Consider the following 22,850-nt stretch of genomic DNA (forward strand, 5'->3'; position numbering starts at 1 on the left):
TGAATGGTCCACAGGCAACTGGATTGAAAAGCCCAAGGCTGTTGCACCCAGCACACCTTAAAATTCCACAAAGAAGGAGAGAAAAAAGCCACAATTGCCTTCATAATTTAAACATGCGCATTTCTTTAGCTGAGCTTCTTGAAAGTAAGCCTTTAAGTTTCCTAGCCAAATTCCTGAAGATAGGTCAGTTGGGAGTTAAAAGAATCTGCAGGTGACATCCCAGCTGTGCTGCAAACCTCTGGTGTGACCTTGGTCAGGTTATCTGTCATCTCTGGACCTCAGTTCTACATTAGGATGAAGGAAAAGACCTTGTTTTGTCTCTCACTCCTGCAATACATCGAGTTCTTTGCCCCAGCAGTACCCATTTGCTGCTGTGGAGTGCCACACAGATGCATACTGCACGTGTGAATGCAGAACAAAAACACTGGGCCTTTGGTGGCATCTGGGAATAGAGACTCCAGAAAGACAAAAGAATTGGCTCTCATTGTACATTAGGAAAGCAAATGAAAATCAGTTTCAAGTCAAGCAGGAAATGAAGAATAGTATATACACAGGAAAGATGATCCCTAGCTGACCTTTTCCTGAGCAGATCTAATCACTTACTTTTTCTTCTACATCTTAAAAAAAAGCCCAAACTTTGTTAGTATCTCTTCTAAAGGAAAATCTCCTTGTACACTCCAGAGACACTCTATTTTGCCTTCTCTTCTCCCAGGCCAAACAAGTCTTGTGCCACTTTCCTCACCTGCTGCTGCTCCTACATCACTGCTCATGTTACATCTTTCTTTCCCTCTCTCAAGCTCCATTCCCTTATACCCCTCACATGCTTCTCCCTCTGTTCTTCCCTGTCACCTCTTCCTACTTCTCTTCTGTCTTATTACCACTATCTCGACCTTGCTCTAACTCCACTTTCCTGCACCTATATCACCCTTTTTCCATTTTGCCAGTTATTTCCCTATCTCTCTTTTCTATTTTCTCTCCTCCCACCCTATGATTTTCATAACCATTTTCTCCCCAGCCTGCTTCCCTTCCACCCATCTCACACTTTCACTGATCCAACCCATGCATTTTTCTGGGTTCATCCCCCGATTGCTGCTTGGACAGCAGAGCCTGAGGTCAGGGCAGTGAAGTGGGACCAGAATCCCTTTTCCCAGTTAACAGGCCATTTCCTGCACAGCCATGAAGTGACTCCATCTGGGTAAAGGCTGCATGGGGCATTGCAGGCCACCCTCTGCTCTGAACATGCTGGACACTTATCCCCAAGACAAGGAGTTTCTCTTTTACACATCTTTTACAATAGCTTCCCAGGACAGCTGCCCTCCCTTCTAGGACAATATTTTAATGTCATTTCATAACCTTTTACTTTACCACCTGCAATGCTCAATCATTTGTATTTGCTTTAATTAAATTCCCCATTAACTTCTTTTCCTCACAGTCAATACAGATTTATTTCTGTCTTTCTTTTCTCTGCCCCCACTATTCCTTTTTTTGTGTCGTCTCCTATTCCTCATATCATTTAGTGATGGGCTTTGCCCTCTGACCCTTTCCTGTACCTTTTAAAGTGCTACCATATATTGTCTATAATGGGTTGACCAGATGTGAACTCCATATTTTAAGCAGCATGATATCATAGCTTCCTCAGACCTCTCCTTTCTCCCAGCCAGGGACAGCCTTTTTTCATCTCCCAGTCATTTTGAGAGGAGCCAGCCATAGTGTCAAAATCCTATCGAGAGGCTCCTCCTTTGTATAGCTTTATCTCTGCCTGTATTTATAGCTCCTGAGCCTGGCTCCTGCTCCCTGCACAAGGATGGCACTTGCCCTGCTGGGGAGGTGGAGGGGGGGAAGGGAGGGGACAGTTTAAAGCAGCAGCTTAGAAACCCTGTACCTCAGCCTTCGTGAAAGGAAAAATAGAAGTGGGGGAAAACAGAAAGCAAATGCTGAAATGCAAGATGAAATCCTTCAGATAAGTTTAACCATCAATTCAATCTAGAATAAACCAGAGAGGGAGAGAGCAGAAAGGTATAAACGGTATTTAAGATTGTGGAAGATATGCCTTGGCTCCAAACTTCTATCTTCTGTTTTAAACATCAACTCTCAAAAGATTTTAAAAGAAATTTCTCCATGCCTTCCAAACAGCCTCACACATTTCTGTCCAGTCAGTCAGGAATGTACCACGGCCCTTATCTTCCCTGCAGTTTGAGCCTGCATACATGTATCTAAAGATAAGAGTCTCCTGTGATAGATTAAGACTTTCCAGCCCTGGCTGCTGTGATTTACTCTGGGATTACAGCACCAGCCCACTCCTTTTAGCTCCACTGCCCGTCCAGACGTGCAGCACAGTGAGAATATGATGTCACCCCTTAGCAGATGTTTCTTTACCATGTCAACACCGCTCTCTGCTGCGTGCATCTGCCCCCTGTGCAGCTGGGCAAGGACCCGGCCTTTTCCACACCACCCCTTGGCTGCCACGGTTTGGCTGGACAAGGAAAACATTACAGGGAGAGACATCTGGTTTGTGGCAGCAGAGCCGAGCTGCTCACTGCCTGCCAAGGCAGAGTGGCACGGAGACACCTCCCCAAGGAGTCCCAGCATCCCTGAGGCTGCTGCAGAGAGGCAGCAAGAGAGCAGGCAGCCCAGGGCATCCGCCAGCAGTGGGCCAGGGCTGTCACGCCTGTGGTTTTTAGTCTATGGGTTGTAGGAACACGCAGTTGCATCCACAGGGGAAAAAAGGGGGGCTTAGTAGTCAGTCAGAACAGGAAAATGTAAATATGCCTCATTCACTGGTGAATTCAGATATTATGAACACTGAATCTGTGGTCACACTGTTGAGATAAAACCTGCAATGAATTCTCCAGGGTTTAGTCTGAGGCTTTACTGCACCATGTATCATCTAGCTGTGTCCTAGCTGCTAGAAAATATTTTGCAGTAACTGAAATGCTGAGTCCCCCAAGGAGAAGCTGCCAGTCAGTTAACATCAAGAATCTAAATTTTTTTAGAAAATTTTTCCAAAATCCAGTGTTGTCCTGATTAGGTCTTCAACATAAGCAATTTTTTTCTCATTATTTAAACAATTTCCCTTGAGTGTTTGCAGCCAGACAACAGCCACATTGTGTTTAATGCAGTAGAACCAGGGAATGAAACCAGCTGGGAACAGATCAACACGGTTTTATTGTCCAAACTGAATAAAAAGGTAGAGTAAATTCAAAAGCTAGCTGCTGACAAATATATTAGATTTAATAATAAAAGGTGCTGGTGTGAATAAATAACCCATTGAAGAATATTTTCCATTTTTAAAGTGCTTGTGGAGGAATGAGTAAATGTATTTTGTTACAACAGAGAGGTTTTAGTCCTATGTTACAGCACAGGCAAATTGTTTAGGCACATGCACGAGTGAAGGCAAAGGGATTTCAATGACACAGGGATCTAGGCTGTAGAAAAAGTCTTCCTTTGGTCTCTTCCACCTGATTTCAAACCTGCACCTCCCTTCTCACTTGCCTTTATGTTATACCAAAGTGTACATCATGAAAAGAAGATTTATCAGGGTTGTATAGTTTTGTGTCTCAGCACAGCAATGGTTCTGCACTGGCAGGGGGAGATGGGAGAGGCTGCGATTGATCTCAGTTTCCAGCTTCTAGCAGTAGCTAGAGGGGTTTTTCTGTAGTTTATAATACACTCCATATCCCTATAAATCAGCATTGATAGAAGTCACAAAAAGCTGTATACAGAACAGATTAGATGAAAATGACGGCGCTATATGAAAATTTCAAGGTATTATACTAGGACTCTCTGCAGATGAAGTACTTAGTGCATTTCTGTTTTGCTACCACCATGGTGAATGTCCCTGAACCATATCACTTAGTACTGGCTTAAAATATTTAACAGTATTTTTTTTTATTGTTTGAAAAACAAATAATTTGAGGTACAAGAAGTGAGATGTCTACAGAAAATGCAGTGACTTCAAAATAAGCTGTGTTTGCTCATTAATAAATATAATAATACCATCCAGAAACAGGTAGAATAGTACCTATAAAGCATGAGCCTGTGCATGTGTTTGTATGCAGGTATAAGATCTTATATAAAGTCTTTGCTTCATTTCTCCCAGTGCTGCTGCTCTGCTGAACTTTCTGATTTTTCTTCTGCCATATAAGTGCAATATATATGAGCCCTGAAGTCTTATTTCCCCTTCAAAAAACCTCTTTTTCTGTCTTCTCTGGTTCTGCTTCTGACATCCCTGGCTGACCTCAATCCCAGAAGCTAGGAACTCACCGATTCCCCTTTGCTGAGCCTTTTTATCCCCTCCTCTTTCCATGACCCTCCAGATCCCTCCACATCACTGTGCCATGCTGCTGGGGAGCTGGGCTTGCCTGGGATCCCATCCTAGGACTCAACCCCAGCCTCACTTCATTTTCCTTCAATCCAACTTCTCTGATGAAAACCATCAAGCCACTGCCACATTTTTTGTTTATGTCACTTCTGTAACCTTTTCTCTTCCATGAACAAACCCACCACAAAGTCCCTGATTCCCCAAGCCACCATTTGCAGCTTTTTTTCAGTCAGAGGATGTACTTCTCTTGTCCAGCTGCTGGTGGTGCAACTCCTTGCCTTGCACCCTTACCTTGCTCACTGCCCATGGACAGCAGAAACACCAAGCTGCACATCACCACCAACAATTTGCTTCTGGTACTCTCTTAATTGCTTTAATCCCCTGCTTTGCACTCATTTTGCCAACAGATTAATGTTCTTCAGGCAGATGCTGTGTGTTACTACTTTCTGAAAGGCATTTTGATGCACTCTGTATAATTACTGCAAACAAATAAATCCTAAGGAACTGGGGAGTGCTGTTGATTAAACAGTGGCCGAGACTTTTTAAGTAAAAACAGTGGATATTTTATTTCCATGGAAATAGAAATGCCACTATGTGTGAGTTTCCATTTGTTTTGTAGTGAACTGGGGAAGGATAGAAAGAAACAGAAGGTAGATAAAGACAGATGAGGGAGGGATGACGATAAAAGTCTAAAAAAGAGCCACATGAGGAGGGTGAAACTGAGCTGAAAAACTGAAGAACATCCAAGCAAAAATCAGAAATGTCCCATGAAAAAAAATCTGAATCTTGTTTGAAACCTGTCATGTTGAAACAGCCTAAATGCCATATTCCATTTCCCCACTCTCAGTTGTCTCTGCTTCCTGCCATGGAGGTGCAAGTCCAGGCCTTGCCCCTGGAACCACATACCAGGCAGTCCAAGGAGCAAGTGCCCTCTCATCCAGATTCACAAGCGAAAGTTCTCTTTTCTTCCAAAACCTTTCGTGTTTTATCTTTTACTTAATAAGTGCTGGATCATGAGGTTCACCCTTTTTTCCCACTTGTAACTTTAAAAAAACAGGTGAGTCATATTGGCTTATGCTTGCAGCACTTGGATAGGTCTCCCATCATCATTTTTCTGGATTGTGGCCTGCTCATCTGACTGCTCGAAATACTGGTATATTGGATCACAGGTATTTGGATCAATATTTTAAAAGTTTAGGAATGGAAATTCCTGTTTCAGCTTTAGTTTAAGCTATTTTAAAAAAATGCCTGGACTATTCGCTTCAGATATCTCCTAAAGGAATCATATAGCTCTAGGGAAATGTATTAACCAGCTAAAACAAAGTTAAAGCTAAATCTGGAGCTAAAATAGAGTAACAATCACATGATTTACCTGACTAGGGCTCTGAAAGTGTCTGTGCTTCCTCCACATGACTCTGCTTGTAAAGCTTGAATTAAATGCATATACCCAGGGGTGTGCTTTTCTGTAGTGGATATGATCTCATCCATCATGCTTCATGCATTTATGCCCATCATTTCATCCACTTTCCTTATGCATACCCTTTGATATGGAGAAATAAAGCAGCCTTAAATTCTATTTCATAGCTTGGCTCTCTTTTCTAACCTCCATGGCTGCAGCCCAGGCAATGCCCAGCGCTGTCAGTGTCTGTGCCATGGCACTGAGCACATCTTGGGCTGAAGGCAAAAAGCACCTTTGGGCTTTTCCTTATTCACTGCTGAGAGCAGAAAGCCCACCCTCCTCCCTAGGGGTAACTTTTCAAAAGGGATGAACTTTCTTGCACCCCCTCAAGTCAGTGAAGGTAAAGCAGCCCAGCAGAATGTGGGAAGGAGAATTTCCCTTGGGCTGGCTGCTGAAGGGATGTCCCTGCTTACAGCTCCATTGCTTAGCATCCACAAAGACATACAATTTCATAAACTTAAAGGAAGAGAAGGAGAGTCTTCATTTGTGACTTAGCAAACAGTAATCTCACAATTTAAAGGTCAGAAAGTTCAATTTATCCAATTCTGCCAATTCTATAGAGTCCAGGCAAAATACATCACAGCTGAATTTTCTCTCTTCCATCCATCTCTTATTTTTCTTCCTGCCAGGATTTGCTTCTTAGTGTACATTTTATTAGTTTCCTCTGATCTAGCCTTAAAGGGTCTGAATGCTAAAGCCTCTGCTACCACCCTCATGAAACCCCTCCACAGGAGCACTGACTGACTCTTTTCTTTCAACCCTGCGCCTTTACTTCCTATCCTTTGGACCATCCTAAACTGTTCCTGTCCCTCCTCTGGGCTGCTCTAGGCTGCAACATGCAGCTGTAGCAGCAGTTGCCTCTCCTTCAGCTCTTCCACAGAGTGGCCACCTGGAACACCTTGTTTCAGGAAGGCAGGATGGTTGGGAGGACAGGCATGTCAGGTGGGGTGAGGAGGGGAAGGGAGGGGGAGGGAGGGGGAGGGAGGGGGAGGGAGGGAGGGAGGGAGGGAGGGAGGGAGGGAGGGAGGGAGGGAGGAAGGAAGGAAGGAAGGAAGGAAGGAAGGAAGGAAGGAAGGAAGGAAGGAAGGAAGGAAGGAAGGAAGGAAGGAAGGAAGGAAGGAAGGAAGGAAGGAAGGAAGGAAGGAAGGAAGGAAGGAAGGAAGGAAGGAAGGAAGGAAGGAAGGAAGGAAGGAAGGAAGGAAGGAAGGAAGGAAGGAAGGAAGGAAGGAAGGAAGGACATCCCAGCCCTTCTCAGCTGTACTGCAGGCTCTGCCATCAATCCAAAAGCCCCAAAGACCATATAAACTTTTAATATTATACTTTGTTGTGGCTGGATGGCTCTGCTCCCTCTTTAAGAGTGACCTTAATGTTTTATTTATTGTTTAAAGGATAATGATCATGGTAGAGGAATATATGAGGCAATAAATGGCCTTTGCAGGTAATTAAATGCTGAGGAGCACTGAAGCTATTGATAGCCATAAAAGCCATTTATTCCAAGTGTGCTGAGAAGCCAGGAGCACTGCTCTTCATAGCATGCAACAAGACAAGATTAAACAAGCCAGGGTACTAGAAAGGAGAAAGACAACATTTTTCTTACCCTCTCAGAGCTTTAAACTTCTGTGCTGCTGTTTATTTGGTGCTTGCAACAAAAAATATTGATTGTAATAATATGTGGTTTTCTATCATATTGTTCTTTTTTTCCTAGCTGTTTTAGAAGGGCTTTGCACATGTTGGTAAGAATTATTGCCCTCCTTTGACACATACTCAAATAAAGGCACAGCAGGGAAGAGTGGCTTGCCCACATAGTCAATGGGAAAGTCTTATAAAAATCCAGTTCCCAGGCCAGTGGCTTGCCTACTTAGTCACACTCCTATTGTGCATTGCTCTTGTGCTTGTCATACCAGCTTTTCAAGGGCTTGTGGATAGGAAGAGCCCACCTTCCTACAGACAGAGGCACTAGTGTCCTGCTGTGCTTCTGCTCCATATAGATCCCTACTTTCAGCCAGTGCCACAAAAAGAGAAGCTGTTCTCCCATGGACAGTGGTAGGGAACTCCATATGGTATCTATGTTTCCAAATTTGACTTGGCCATGGGGAGAACTGCAAGGCTGGGGACATTATTCTCTGACCTCCCCATCTTCTTCAGTAGTAATAATAATACAGGGTGGCCACCAAAGCTCTTGCATGAAGTTTTGCTGCAGCCACGTGGAGCCATGCTCTGTGTGGAGACATCAATTGTCTCACAGCACAAAATAGCCAAAACCCAACGTTTGGGACAGAAAGTGCAAGGAAAGGATTGACTGAAAGGGAAACTTCATGCTTCCCACATAAGGGAAACTTCTTCTATTTCTGTGCCCACCATCAGGTTAGCCATAAGTTTTTTTAGCAAACATGGTTTTCTCTGAAGAATAATATAGTATCTCATAGGTGCATGTCAACAGTATGTAGGTGTCCTAGAAATGTACTTTTCATATGCTCCCATCCAAGCCCCTGTTAGCTGAGCATGAGGCAAATGATGAAATCTGAACACAGAGTGGAGGCACTTTACAACATCTCTGTTGGTTTCCCATCACTCAGCCCCTGCCCCACTTCACAGAGTTTTCTGCACAGGTCACCCAGCTGTTGCCTTCATTTTACCTCAAACTGCTCTACTGCTCCCCTGGAAAATTTTGGAGTGCAGGTCCAGAAGTGCTTTGAACCCGGGTGCTGTGGTGACAGGGAACATCTCAGGATTTGCTGTAATGCAGACCAGAAGCTGGGCATTTCCCAGAGGAAGGCCTGGGAGTTATCTCTCAACCAGAGACAACTGCTGCCCACAAATCACTCTCCTGAGCCATGTGAAAAACAAAGTTCACATATATTTTATAGCATTTAAAAGTTTAATAGAAAGACAATTAGGAGATAAAAATAAAGCAAAGTGTACAGATACGGCCAGGTGTCTCTGCATTCAGCCAAGAGAGCACCCCTTACTAACAAAGGATTGTCCCTTAAAAACAGAGTCCTACTACATATTCATAAATTCTAATACATGATTCAAACATTCTTCTTAAGTTTTGGATGTTTCTCTGTTTAGTTTTTGACTCCCCCCCCCTTCTCAATAAATCAATCTTCTTGGCTCCACCGAGTTTCACATTCTCTGATAACAGAAATGCAGTAAATTCCTCCCCCAGAGCTCTGGTCACTGCTGTCCTTATCTGGACAAGATAACATAAGAATGGAGGGGCATCTCTAACTATCTTTTTCAGTCTTATACAAACAAAAGTAGCTTTTGTTTTAATAATATGTCATAGCTCAACATATATGTATATTATACTAGTATTTCTAAGTTTCATCAATAACAGAAATAGGAGGAACTATATTAATATAACAAAGTTTTCTAACCTTATGCATCTAACATTCATTTTATTATTTGCAAAAAGCCAACAATATAATATGTATCTATAACAGCCAGAAAGACCCTTCACAGCTGAGAGAAAGTCCTGGGGAATGTCCCATGTGAGACAAGAGACAGGTGAGGGGCCTTGGCAAGGCAGGCAGAGCGTGAGGCTCAAGTACAGGGAAGGTAATGCACAGCCAGCAAGGCTCAATGCAGAGGCCAGCCCTAGGCACAGCCTGATGAGTGTGCACTTCCTAGGCATGTAAAACACAGTTCTAAGTGATATATGCATATGTCAACAAATCCCACCTGGCCTGTACACAGCCATTAGCATCTGGCAGCTTGCTGTGAGCACAGGTGAATTATGGCTTAGGGGCATGTGCTTTGGGGCAAGGTTAAAAGGTGATTCCTGTATGGGGTAAGTGGATTAATATGACTGGACACGATGCCGGCTTCTCCTCTCCCTTCTGACGGTGTAAATCAAGAGTAACTGCACCAAAGCCAATACATGGATTAGATTCATTGGTGCAAAGGGGCTGAAAAGCAAATGATTTTAAAAGAAAGGACACCTCGATTACAAGACGGGGAACAGAAACAGTGAAAAATGTGGTTGTTTTGCATGGCTTCCTGTGATGCTTTTTTATGGCCCTGCTCCTTCCGTGCGAGCTTTATCCCAACAGGTGCCCTCACAAACCTGCCTGCAGCAGAGCTCCTACAGTCCTCCTTGTCACTGCACCGTGGGGAAACCCTGTCTCTGCTCTGCATAGCAGAGGAACCCCCGTGCTGACCTTGCTGCAGAGAAATGCTGGCTCCCGGGGAGATGGAAGGAGATTTAGGCAATGCAGCATTAAACATCGACTCAGCGCCTCAGTCCAGCCTGGCCTTGAGCACTTCCAGGGATGGAGCACCCACAGCTTCTCTGGGCAATCTATTTCAGTCCCTCACCACCCTCACAGTAAAGAATTCCTTCCTCATATCTAATGAAACCTACCTGACTAGCCCAGGCTGCCCAGTCCATGCTGCTTCTTGGGGGGGATATTGATTGCACACATACACACACACACCCCCCACCCCACAGTGGGAGACCCAGGAAAGAAGCTTTGCTTACACTCACATCTCTTGTCTAGTTTGAGGGATGAATAATGTTCTGCCCATCCTCAGTGTCTGGGGAGATCCAGAGAGGATGGTGTCAGGGACATCTGCACTGGAATTTTGTGGGGAGGGATGCTCAGAGTGTAACAGCAACTGTAAAAACTCTGGTTGTGGAATTGCCTGCTCTCACACACAGCCCTGCCGTGAGAAAGTAAATGCAAATGTACATGCAAATTAAAATGCAAATGCAAACACAAATGCCAGGCCTCTTGGGCTGCACTCACTCAGTGCTACAGAAATCCCTTGACCTCTCAGAAGAATTCAGCTTGCTGCAAATGTCCTAGTGGAGAGGAAAGAAAAATACTGCTTTCCAGTCTGGGCTCCTGCCTTTCTTCCCCTATGTGTAAGAGTGGCAGCTGGATTTCTTTGTACAAAAAGATGATTTCTGCACCGTGTGTGCAGCCCTCTCCCGGCTTTGGTGAGCAATGTGCACACTGAGGGTATTCTTGGTGAACAACTGATTCAAAAATCATGATTGTGGACACTAAAACACCTTTCACTCATCTGCCAGCATGTATCTGCCATTAAACTGAATGCATGAGAGACAGTGTCCTCCCCAAACACCCACTGTGTTGTTAATAAAAGAAAAGGAAAAATAATTTAAGTCAGGAGGAAGCCTGCAGGTGAAATGAAGGCTCATGTCCATAATTTACATCTTTCTTTATTTCTAAACCTGTTTTTGCAATGCCATAGTGAAGCCCCAGGGTGGCTTTCCAGCCTCTGGTTGCAGATGAGGCTGCAGGAGTCCCAGCTCCCTGGAGGCTGTGTGGGGCCAGCACCCAGTCCCAGAACATGAGCAGGAAGGAAGCTCAGGAGTGCCCATCCATCTGGGAGCCCAGTGCTGCTCAGGGCCGGCGCCCCTCAGGACCACCACCATCCTTGGATGCATCTGCCTCATGCCAGAGCTCCTCCAGGCTTTGCCCCACATGGTCAAGCACTAAGACAAGGACCTTGCTGGTCCCAGAAGGTTTTAATCAAGGAGAAACATCTCTGTAAGTGGCAAAGCAAACCACTTAGCAGTCCCAGCTCGTTTAGGTTTATGCTCACAGACGGAGGAGGCAGATCGGGATCCAGGCTGCCTATGCCACAGCTAATAATATGTACCAGCATAATAATATGCTGGCCCAAAAGTTCTTTGCTGGGGCACTTCAACACAGTGGTTCTAACCCAAACACCTCCTCTAGAGCCACAGGGAAAATAACTCGAATAAGCTCACTGCCTCCCTCTGGAAGGGCCCCACAGAGGAGCCTGTATGGCTCCCTATCACACAGAGCACAGCACCAAGAAAAAGACAGTCATTTCTCCAGCTCTGTGAAACCTTGAGCTCAAGGTGGTCACGCAGCCTACCTGCCTCCATCCGTGTGTTCTCATAGCCCTCCGGGCTGTCCATCACGGCGCTGTACGGCTGGAAAGGCTGGTTGCTGAAGAGATTGTCGCACAGGAGGCTGCGACACAGCTTCTTCAGGAAGCGCAGGACATACCCGATGCTGTTCACTACCAGCAGGTTCTGGAGATGCTGCTTGCCCTCAAAAGAAGCTGAAACTGGAAAGCAAAACAGGAGCAATTCAATACCTGTGGATGCATGGCAGAAGAGAGAAGGAGAGCAGGGGAAGAAATTTTACTCGGGTATTTGCATGTCTTAAAATATTTTGCAAAATTACGCTGCCTGAGGCACACAACTGGAGAAGCTTAAGGAGCTGAGTTTGTGTGACCCAGATCACCTTCCCCCTGGAGAGCTGAAAGATGCTGACTGGTATGGCCAGCAGTGCAAGGTTTTCTAATATATGCATCCATCTGAAAATTGTATTGTGTGATTAGAAGGAGGCAATTATAATACCCTGGTCTAAGGAAGGGGAAAGAAAGTGATCTGCAGTGATCACCAATAGTGATGGGCTGTTAGGCTGACTTCAGCAGTACCCAGGGTTTTAAAATATAATGGAGAGATAAGAATTAAAGGAATGGTGAATGAATGAAAGGTACCAGGACTGTACTGAAGAGAGAGGTAACAGCTTCATCACTGATCTTTATTTACTGAGTTAACTGCATTTATAGGCAAGGGAATGTTGGCAGTTGTGGTCTATCCAGAATTCAGTAAAGTATGATAAATCTTTCATTAAATTGAAAATGATTGCATACAAGAGGTGGGTCAAGAAATGACAACAGGGTCTGCTGGCAGGAGACCCCAAGTCCCAGAGAGAAACCAGCAGCAGTCTGTGCTGGCACAAGAAGATTTTGTGAATGCTGTAGGCTGGCAGACATCATCAATGGAGAAGATGACTGGGAGATTGCACAGAAAGGATCAACTGATTTTGTTTTCTGTAATAGTAAAAATGAGTGGAAAAAAAATCTGGAAAAGAAGCAGAAATCCATAACTATTTGAAGAGGCTCAAAATAACCCACATAAAACAGCAAGGTGACACAGTCATGAAAAACTCAGATGTATTTCCAGAAGGTGTGGAACAAAACATTTCCAGGAGAGAAAATGGATTGTTAAAGCCACTATTCAAAGTTCTGGAGAAACCTGAGATGGATTGATGGGCATCATTCTGGTCATACAGGCTGAAGAAGGGTGAATTCACACTTGCACAAGTGCACAGGCAGACTGCATTGATGTTTGGGGAACAGAAATTTTCCCTGTGGCACTGCAGCCACCACCATCCTGCTGTGTGGGACTGTGGCAAGACACCTGCATTCCTTTCACTGATTCGGTGATCTTCCTTACCTGAAAGGAACTGTGTATTTCAGCCTAGAAGGATGAGGGTGGCTCTCTTAGAAATACATTTAAGGGTAAGAACAGAGCAAATAAAATTCCTGGTAAACTTGTCAGGGGACATATTTAGCCAGGAATCAAAAAAGGCATAAGGTCCCAGCCATGGGAGGGGTAGAGGTTTCAAAACAGACCCACCAGGATCAGTTGTAGCAGGACACATTCAATTTCAACAGGTTTGAAGGGAGGACAATGTGATGTGTTTCACCTGGAAGGTTCTTTCCCAATCCTATAGTCTCCCATCACTACTAACAAGAAAAAAATGCAACATTAGACTTATAATTTTGGGGATAACTTCAGAGATTTCCTGTTGGCGTAAGTTGCTGTGAGGGATCATGCTCCACAGCTGGTTGAACATCTGTGAGCCAAGCCATGGGAGGATTGGAAAGCCCCTGACAAACCTCTGCACTGCTGGGGGTAAGATGCAATTTCAGAGCCATGCCACGACTAGGAGGCCATTCACCCCTCTTTGATGACTAGAAGAAGCATGAAATTGGGAGAAATGTTGACCAGGTGCTTTTAGTTCAGGTGAAGCTGAAGCTGAGCCAGCTCAGAGGAACTGAGACCAAGGAGTTTGGCAGGCTTGGTGCATAATATGACTCTCCTGATTGCAATGAAAATCATATATGCAGCGCAGAACTAGGCAAAAGTGAGGTTTTGCACTAAGTTGCTTCAGTCTTGTGTTTCTGTGAACAAGTCTGGATCATTCTCAGAGTATTTCTGGTGTCCCTTAGGGAAGGCACACCTGTGATTACAGAGAGCTTGAGGAGAGGGAAGAAGCAGGATTTATATGCTGCACAGAGGGCCAGAGTTTGGGCTCCCACACAAGAAGGTCCCAGTGGCACAGCTGAGCATCTGCAGTCCCTGCAAAACTGATTGGACTTGAAATCCTCAGCTTTGTGTTCATGCCTGACTCATCTGCAGCAGCTCATTGGAGAGTGCTGTTCCCATATTCCCACCATTGTTTCATTCCCACCGCATCCCCATATGCCAAAAGAATGTTGTGACACAAAACTCTTGCTGTGATAGAAGAACAGTTCACATTCACGCTGAGAACCAGGCCGGGGGATTCACCGTGGGACATGGGAGGTTCATCAAGGCACAGCAAGAAGTGCCACTGTGGGAAGGTGAGGAGCTGCTGGGAAGTTCCCCTTGGTCTTTGATTCTCTCTGATATATTTGTGTAGACTGTGAGCAGTCCTGCTGCATGAGGAATTGCCATGGGACTTTTGCAATTCCTGTGGTGGAGAGCAGGTTTGGCTCATGAGCTGCAGGTGGGGTACACACCAACAGCTAAACTCCATGAAAGTTGTCCTTTTGAGAAACACAGAATCATAGAGTTATAGAGAGATTTTGGCTAGAAGGGACCATTACAGGTTACTTAGTCCAACCCTCCTGCAATGACTAGAGACATCTTCAGCTAGCTCAGATTGCTCCAAAGCCCGTCCAACCTGACCTTGGGTATGTCTGAGTTTGGGGCATCCACCACCTCTCTGGGCAACCCGTTCCAGAGTTTTTCCAGCCTCATTACAAGAGGCATGCATATGTACTTGTGGTGGCAATGTGTGTCATGAAGTGGGCTGGCACTGCTGCCCATTCTTGAACAGCTGCATGAAAACATCTCTCAGCCCTGGCCTCAGCACTGCTCCAAAGAGTGGTGAGAGGCAGACTCTGGAGTGCATGTTCCTCACCTGAATCGCCACTGCAATACCCCTTACCAACATTCTTTCATATGACACCAAGGTGATTCCTGCAGCAGCTCATTTTACAAAAGCATAAGGGATATTCGAAGCTGGTTGCCATCCCACTGATGGGACCAGGACATCCAGGGCAGTGAGGATTGAGGGACACTTAACACTTCAAGCGCCTCCTAATGGCCACAAACCCCTTACAAAGATGCTTTACCTGACACCATCTCGCCTCCATAGCCCTGCCTGATGAGGGAGAAGACCACCTTTTGCTGGAGTGCACAGTCGATGCAGGCTTGCACTGCTTGCTGCAGAGCCGCCGACGGCCGCTCCGGGCCAAAGTGCTCTGGCAGCTGCTGCACCTTCTTTCTGTCAAGGTATGGCCCCAGGTTTGCTTGTTTGTTGACATAAATGCAGACTGCAGACATAAAATCCCAACAAGATTATTACAAAACAGTCCTGAGAACATCCTAGGAAATGCTGACATTCTAAATTTCTATTCATTCCCCAAGTTCTTCCTTCACTGGTGAACTGTTGCCATTTGTGATGGCAGAGACAGACTTCCTTGTGCTAATGACCCATTGCCAGAGCAAAACAAGCAGAGTTTAGGTCTAGCTCAGTGTCACGGAATAGGATAAGCTACACACATCTGAAAAAGTTCCTCCTTGTGCCTGGGGTCTGCTCTCTTGAGTCTACCTTCTTCATGCAACTTGTAACCAGAAACATGTGCTGGGACTACCAGTGGTGACTTCAGAGCAAGAAGGGAATGCCAGCCTGAGCTGTGTTTTCAGGTTGTTGGCTTTTTTTTCCTCTGTTTTTAGACTGGTTCATTGAGAGACACTGTGAGAAGCACTGCTCTGGGGTGACTTTTGGAAAGGCTTTGGATCCTTGCATCTTCTGACTCTAATGCAGCCGTAATTTCTGGAGGGTTATGCTGCACAGTGCCATGGCAGAGAATCTGGTCTTTGGGAGCTTCCTAACCCTCTGTGTCCAACCTAACACTCTACAAACTGCATCAAGTTGAGGGAAACTCTACATGGTGTGCAGTGCACATTTTGGGACTGCAACAACATGACTGTGCCACACAGGGGCTGTGAGGGAGTCTGCCCCAACCTCTCCACAGCCAAGCCAGGCACAGCATGCCTCCTCTCATAAGGTGCAAAGTCAGTTTTTCTACATGCCATCAGGCCTGCCAGCAATAGCCAAAAAAATGAGTGTTCTCCTCACTACCATGAACTTATTTTAAGCTTGGCTGAGGCTAACTGCATCTCGGGGGGAGCAGGGATAGCAGTGCGGTAACTAAGGGCGACTAAGACACAGCCCAGAGCCAGGCTAAAGTGAGACATATTATAATAGCTGGCTGAGTGTGCTTGAGCTGTCATCTCTCAAACAATATAACATTATCTTCTGACAGAAATCAGATATGTGACAAAAAACCCCCATCAAGCAGAGTGGAGGACATGATGACAGCTGTGTAAAGATGGAAATAATTTACTGTTTGCATCACCATAATGAAAATCTAGCGCAACTGTCAGAGTGCACTCTGCTCCCCCATCTCGCAGGGACCAGCAGAAGGGGCTCAAGCACTACATCCTGGGTAAACAGGAGGGTAATAGAAATCATATTTATCATAATACCACTTCACACCTTCCAAGTGCCAAATAAACAAAGGGATAGTGCACTGAAAATACAGCAGCAGCATGCAGGAATTGCAGGGGAATGTCAGAGTTCAGACTTCCCAGAGTGCCTTGACAAATCTTCAGAACGTGGCTTCTGCGTGACAATCCACTGGTTTTGTCAGGGCTCAGCTGGGGGAGGCACTCTGCAGCTTGCAGGCAATGTGCTGAGCCCCCCACTGCAGAGCCGGGGTCCCTACAGTCCTTTTGAAACTGAGAGGGAGGTAAAAGCTGACTTGAGCTTCCCTTCATCTCCTGCCAGCCCTGCTCTGGTGGGAACCTGCAGGCACTGTTGGGAGGATGCTGGGAGGAGAGGTGCCAGTGGTATGAGGATGGGCAGACAGAGGTGCAGGGCACTGCAACCACTGAGCCTGAAATGACCATGGAGCCCCTGCCTTTGCAGCCACCCTTGTGATCTGGCAGGGCTGGTGGACTGTGCCTCCCTGTCCTGCTCCAAAACCAGCCCTGGGGACACCTCTCAGGGCACTTCCATCCTCTCACCTGGTGTTTGCCAAGTGCTTTGCAGATATTGTGTGTGAAGGGATAAACGAGAATAAAATACATTATTGCCATTGTCAGTTTAGTGTCATTCTGCCACCAGAGCAGATGGAAAACTTCTCCTCTGTGCATCCCAGCTAAGAAATAATGGGATTTATATGTTGTGCTTAGATTCTAGTGTTATCTAATCCATTTCTCTGCTGAAATCTCAGGGTAAATCAGCTGTCTTGTTGATTTTCTTCTCATTTACATCAGTTTAAAAGCCTTGACCTATGTTACTTGTGGTAATATAAGCAAAAAGAAAGAGTAAGGCTGTGTTTTGTGACTACATTCAGAAATGACCACGCCTGCTGCTGTGATAAGGCATTGGGGTATTTATGCTGGTAGCCCTGCCTATGGTCAGACCATGGCTCCTCCGTTCTCCCCAAACTGTAACAGATGCTTCATGCTCACACAGGGATTTAGGTCGGTCATTGCAACATATTAGATGGAGTGAAAAATGTTAGGTATAAAATAGAGCATTCATGGATTTTTGATGTTCACATTTCAAGAGGAATAGAACTGACATCTCCACTAAGCTCGACACACAGCAGTCAAAATACAATCTTACAGGATAACTCTGCTCTTTGCCACTGGTAGTTAGACTAATCTGCAAACACCCCATTTTCATGAGCTCCCCCTGTTTTGGAAAGCCCAGCATCTGGCTGTGACATCTGGCTGTGAGCCCGTGGCTCCTGCTCACCCCTTGGTCAAGGAGCATTTGAGGCTGAGTACCTGTGAGAGCCTGTGGGGTGTCCGAGTTGGGTACCGTAGCTGCATCCTGGGGGATTGAACTAATATCCGGCTCCGGCGTGCTTCTCGGTGGAGAGATTGCTAAAGGAGTCATCAGGACACGAGATTTCAGCTGCAAAAAAAGAATGAAAGTATACACAAGATATTCCAATTTTATTCTATGTTTGTCACGCCCCATGAACTCCCACTCATTAGCAATCTGCTATTGCATCACTTTCTCCAGGCCAGAAGATCCATCCTGCTCCCAGGAGGATACTGGAGCCCGAAGCCTGACTGATTTGCAGCAGATAGCAACGCCTTAAGCTACAGGATGCAAATATTATGCCACCCACCGGGTAGTTATTTACACCTGAGCAAATTGAGCCTAACACTCCAACAAATCAGTGCAATGGCATTTTACGACCTGTTTCATGTGGGTGTAAACAATGCTCCACAACTCAGAAACATGAGGTCTTTAACTGCACCATAATTTAGGGCCAAATTCTGCTCTTGGCTGCAAGGGTGTAAATCTTGTATAAATCCTGTGGCACCAAGAGGCTACTCTGGGCTGACACCCATGTAAATAAGCTCACACTGTGGTCCAGATTGTGTTATTACCAGCTAGTAAATACAAACTGCTGCACCGCTGCACCCAGTGATCTTTGTGACCTGCGGTCCAGCTTGGAGAAGAGAAACATGGTTTGAATTTACAGTGCAGTATCATTATGTCTTTATGCTGCCAGTACCTGGCAACATCTCACCAGTCAAACGATGATCAGGTCCTCATATTTAAAAAGGACTGATGTGATGGATGTGACCTGAAGGTACCACTCTTGCCTTTCCTCTTGCTAAGAAGGGAAGTAGGGGGAAAGCAGAGAGCCAAGAACACAGCTTGCTGGTTTATATATTTTCATGTCCTACACCAAAGTGATCTTCTGACAGGTATTTCTTTCCCTTTATTGTTTTTCAGTGGACAATGTACAAAGTCTATTTTAAGTAGAAATTAAGTCAGAGCACTGCTTGCAAACCAAACCTTGAGCAATCCCTGGTGGAGAGTAGAAGTTTTGGATAAAGTTTTGGATAAAGTTTTGGATAAATCTTTCAATAAAAGTTTTGGATGAAGATTTTTGTTGCCTGTGACTATTACAAATGTCTAAAATGATGGTTGCTGTTTCAGTATAATGGTAAAACCAGAAAGCTGGGGAAAGGAGAGGGAAGTGTGTAGGACTTAGGCACATCTGAGTGAGTTTTTACCACAACCTCCCCTGGGGCAGGCTAAATCACTGACTATGCTGAGTTGGAAGGGACCCACAAGGATCACCAAGGCCCTGCCCAGGACCATCCACAAAGTCACATCACGTGCCTGAGAGCATTGTCCAAGTCCTCTTGAACTCCGCCAGGCTGGTGCTGTGACAACTTCCCTGGGAAACCTGTGCCAATGCCCAGCCACCCTCTGGGGGAAGAACCTTTTTCTAATACCCAACCTAAATCTTCCCTGACACAGCTTCAGGCCATTCCCTCAGGTCCTATTACTGCTCACCAGAGAGAAGAGATCAGTGTCTGCCCCTCCTCTTCCCCTCACAAGGATGTTGAAGACTGCAGTAAGGTCTTCCCTCTGTCTCCTCCAGGCTGAACAGACCAAGTGACCTCAACTGCTTCTCATACAGCTTCCCCTCAGGACACTTCACCATCTTTGTTGCCCTGATTTAGACACTCTCTAGTAGTTTAATGTCTTTATTATATTGTGGCACCCAAGACTGCCCCCAGCACTGGAGGTGAGGCCACCCCAGCTCAGAGCAGAGCAGAACAATCCCCTCCCTTGCCCAGCTGGCCATGCTGTGCCTGATGTCCTCCAGGGCAGGGTTGGCCCTCCTGGCTGCCAGGGCACTGCTGGCTCATGTTCCACTTGCCATCAACCCCCAGCTCTCTTTCCACAGCGCTGCTTTCCAGCCTCTCATTCCTCAGTCTGTCCGTGCATCCAGGGTTGCCCCATCCCAGATGCAGAATCCAGCACTTTCCCTCATTGAACTTCATATGGTTGGTGACTGCTCAGTCCTCTGATTTGTCAAGGTCTCTGCTGGGCCTCCCTGCCCTAGAGGGAGTCAACAGCTCCTCCCAGTTCTGTATTATCTGTGACTTTGCTCAGTATCCCAGTCCTGCATCCAAGTAATTTATGAAGATGTTGAAGAGCACAGGGCTGAAGATTGAGCCCTGTGGAACTCCACTGGTGACAGGTCACCAGTCCGATGTCACCCATTCCCTATAACCCTTTGTGCCTGAGTGGTGAGCCAGTGGCTCACCCATGGCATGATGTGTTTATCCAGCTGTGTGCCTGACCTTTTGTCCAGAAGGATACAATGAGAGACAGTATTGAATGCTTTACTGAATGGGAAGAGAACAGAGTTTCAAAAATCAAGGTCTCCATCCAGTTTGGGATTTATTCCATGCAAGATGAGAAGCAGCATGATTTACCACATTCTATAGCAATATGTCAACTATTCACTTTTCTATGGCAAAGTGGGCTGGCAAAGTGAAACTTTGGGTAGTCCCTATGTTAGGCTTCTGGGCTTGTTTTTGATCACACCCATATATAGACACATATACAAAGAATACATTGTGTGCATTTGTACACACTCTATATTTATATGAAATATATGTATTTATAAAGAGATGTGCATATATACTTGTATGTATAGAATCACAAAATCATTCAGGTTGGAAAAGACCTCTAAGATCATTGAGTCCAGTCATTCCCTAGCATTGCCAGGACCACTACTACACCATGTCCCTAAACACCTACACGTCTTTTGAACGTTTCCAGGGACAGGGATTCCACCACTTCCCTTGTTCCAATGCTTGAACGCCCTTCTGCAAAGAAAATTTTCCAAACCTTCTATCTAAACCTCCCCTAGCACAACTTGAGGCCATTTCCCTTTCCCCCGTTGCTGGTTGTCTGGCAGAAGAGACTGACCCTGCCAGGCTACACCTTCCTGTCAGGTCTTTGTAGAGAGCAATAAGGTCTTCCCTGAGCCTCCTTTTCTCCAGGCTGAACACCCCCAGCTGCCTCAGCTGCTCCTTATAAGACTGATGCTCCAGACCCTTCACTGGCTTTGTTGTCCTTCTCTGGACAGGTTCTAGCAACTCATGTATGCTCTCACACTTACATTTCTCTATATAGATACTATTTTTGAGACAGTACACCTAACAAATTCTGCTTCACTTGCCTGTTGACTCCTTAATATCCTTCCTGGTTCACAGTCCTGTGGGCCCAAACAGAGGCACGAAAGTCCCCTCTTCAGCCCCTGAGCCTTCCTGAGTGTGTGCTGCCCCACCAACATGGTGCACTGCCTCACGAGCACCATCAGACCTTTTCCACCTCCTAGATCTTGGAGGCCCAGGCAGGCTCATACTCAAGAGGAAATAAACAGAAGGCAAGGCTTGTGTAAAATGTGTAGTGTGGAAGCCCCTTCTTGGCAGTTTCCTGTTCTAGTGAACAATTTACTGCAAAATTAATTGCAGCAAAATGTGCTGTACAGCCTCTAGGTACAGATAAATGTCATTTTATTAGGGGTAGTAGAGAACTGGCCTTTGTTAGAGTAAGGTAAAGCAATGCCTGATTAGTGCAAGAGATAGTACACTAAGCAAACAATAGCTTAGCTACTTCCTGGCCACTGAAACCCTGAGTAGTCTCTGAATATAATGAAGCATAAACCTCAAAGTGTTCCACTTAAAGATGTCTTTTCTTGGACTGAGTCTTCTCTATCGAAAAGCCAACCAACCAACCAGCTGACTGACTGAGAGCCTGCCAGTAGAAAGCACATATGCATGAGTGTCAGAAAAAGCAGTGGAGAGAAAGAAAGAGAAAGGGAGACAGAGGAAATCTGTCAGAGCTCATTGGGAAATCCTTGTGGTAAGGCATTTGAATCAGCTTTTGACTATCAAATGTGGTAAGTTTTAACATGCACAGCATGAGATGTAAAAGTGGCTGCTTTAAAACAAGATCTACAACCAACCCCCCCAACTCTTATGGACTTTCTATCATGGAAATGTGATCAGAGAAAACTGATCAGGGATTTCGGGTAGGAACAAGTCACCATGCATTAGATGCAGAGAGAGTGGGCCTTTGTGCCATTGATGCTGGCAACAAGTTTGTTTGAGTCTGCAGAGCCTGGGGATGGGGAGGACTCTGCTGACTCCTGCAGTCTGCACACCCCTTCAGAGAAGCCAGGATTCATCTGACTGGTATTTATGTCATCACCCACAAAAAAAATGAAAGAAGGTGAAGAATATTTTCCAGGTAACTTTTTTTTTTTTTTAATTTTTGAAGAAGATCTCTGCCAGCTTGTATAATAAAATACAAGGGAGAGAAACATGATGAACCACAATACAATCTCCCCCTGCACTTTTCTTAAGCCACTTAGATGCAGGTTCTCATTTTTATGGCTCCCTCTTCCCCTGTACCAGTTTTCCCTTGTCCTGAAATACAATTCCTAGAAAAGGCTGGGATTCACCCCATCCCCATGGGCCATTGTCCTTCCAGACAGGAGGGCAGAGGCACCTCCTGGCAATGAGAGCTTTTGCTGCTGGAGATAGAACCATCTCCAGCCCCCCAGAAATGTGCATTAGGATGAGTGTCCAAGCCAGCCTGGTCCTGCCATGTGGACTTCTGGTGGCTGGACAGAATGTTGCCATTAAACCTACACCAGAGAAGCACAGAGCTTCTGGGCACATTTTGGGGTCCGTGGCTCTGCGCACTTGGCTGTGGGTGAGGAGACTCAGCATAACACAAGCCCAGTCACTGAGGGTGAGAGGGGAGGTCAGCTGGCAAAGGGAAACACAGTCCAAGGTCTTTCCCACCTTTTCTTCTTGTGTCATGCAATAACTTTCTTCTGCGCAGCAAATGATGCAAGCAAGTCTGCACACAGCCTCCTACATCCCATCAGTGTTTCACAGCGAATGAGGCAGGTAACCTTGACAGGAGTGTATATAACCTTGAAATCCAAGCCTGTATCATAGGACAGGTGAATAAACAGGACACTTTTAAGGCTGTCTGTGGAATCTCATTCCCAATGTGTCCAAATCCTGACTGCTTATTTGTCATCATTAGTATTGACTTCTAGGGCAGCAGGGGAACCGATGCCCCG

The 22,850-nt window shown here is 45.6% G+C and overlaps 1 protein-coding gene across 4 annotated transcripts in view; it reads right to left on the reverse strand.

Moving 5' to 3' along the window:
- SCML4 (Scm polycomb group protein like 4) overlaps nucleotides 1-22,850 on the reverse strand; it is a 64,546-nt gene that overhangs the window by 16,795 nt on the left and 24,901 nt on the right. For all 4 annotated transcript variants that reach the window (XM_086876726.1, XM_023923905.2, XM_086876725.1 and 1 more), the window contains 3 exons: nucleotides 17,710-17,839; nucleotides 14,979-15,179; nucleotides 11,655-11,849 (listed from right to left, as the gene is read on the reverse strand). In XM_086876726.1, the coding sequence (XP_086732852.1) occupies nucleotides 11,655-11,849; nucleotides 14,979-15,179; nucleotides 17,710-17,839 (526 nt within the window). The remainder of the gene's footprint in view (nucleotides 1-11,654; nucleotides 11,850-14,978; nucleotides 15,180-17,709; nucleotides 17,840-22,850) is intronic.

This window comes from Cyanistes caeruleus, chromosome 2 (genome assembly GCF_971803275.1).
Source record: "Cyanistes caeruleus chromosome 2, bCyaCae1.hap1.1, whole genome shotgun sequence".
Classification (NCBI taxonomy): Eukaryota; Metazoa; Chordata; class Aves; order Passeriformes; family Paridae; genus Cyanistes; species Cyanistes caeruleus.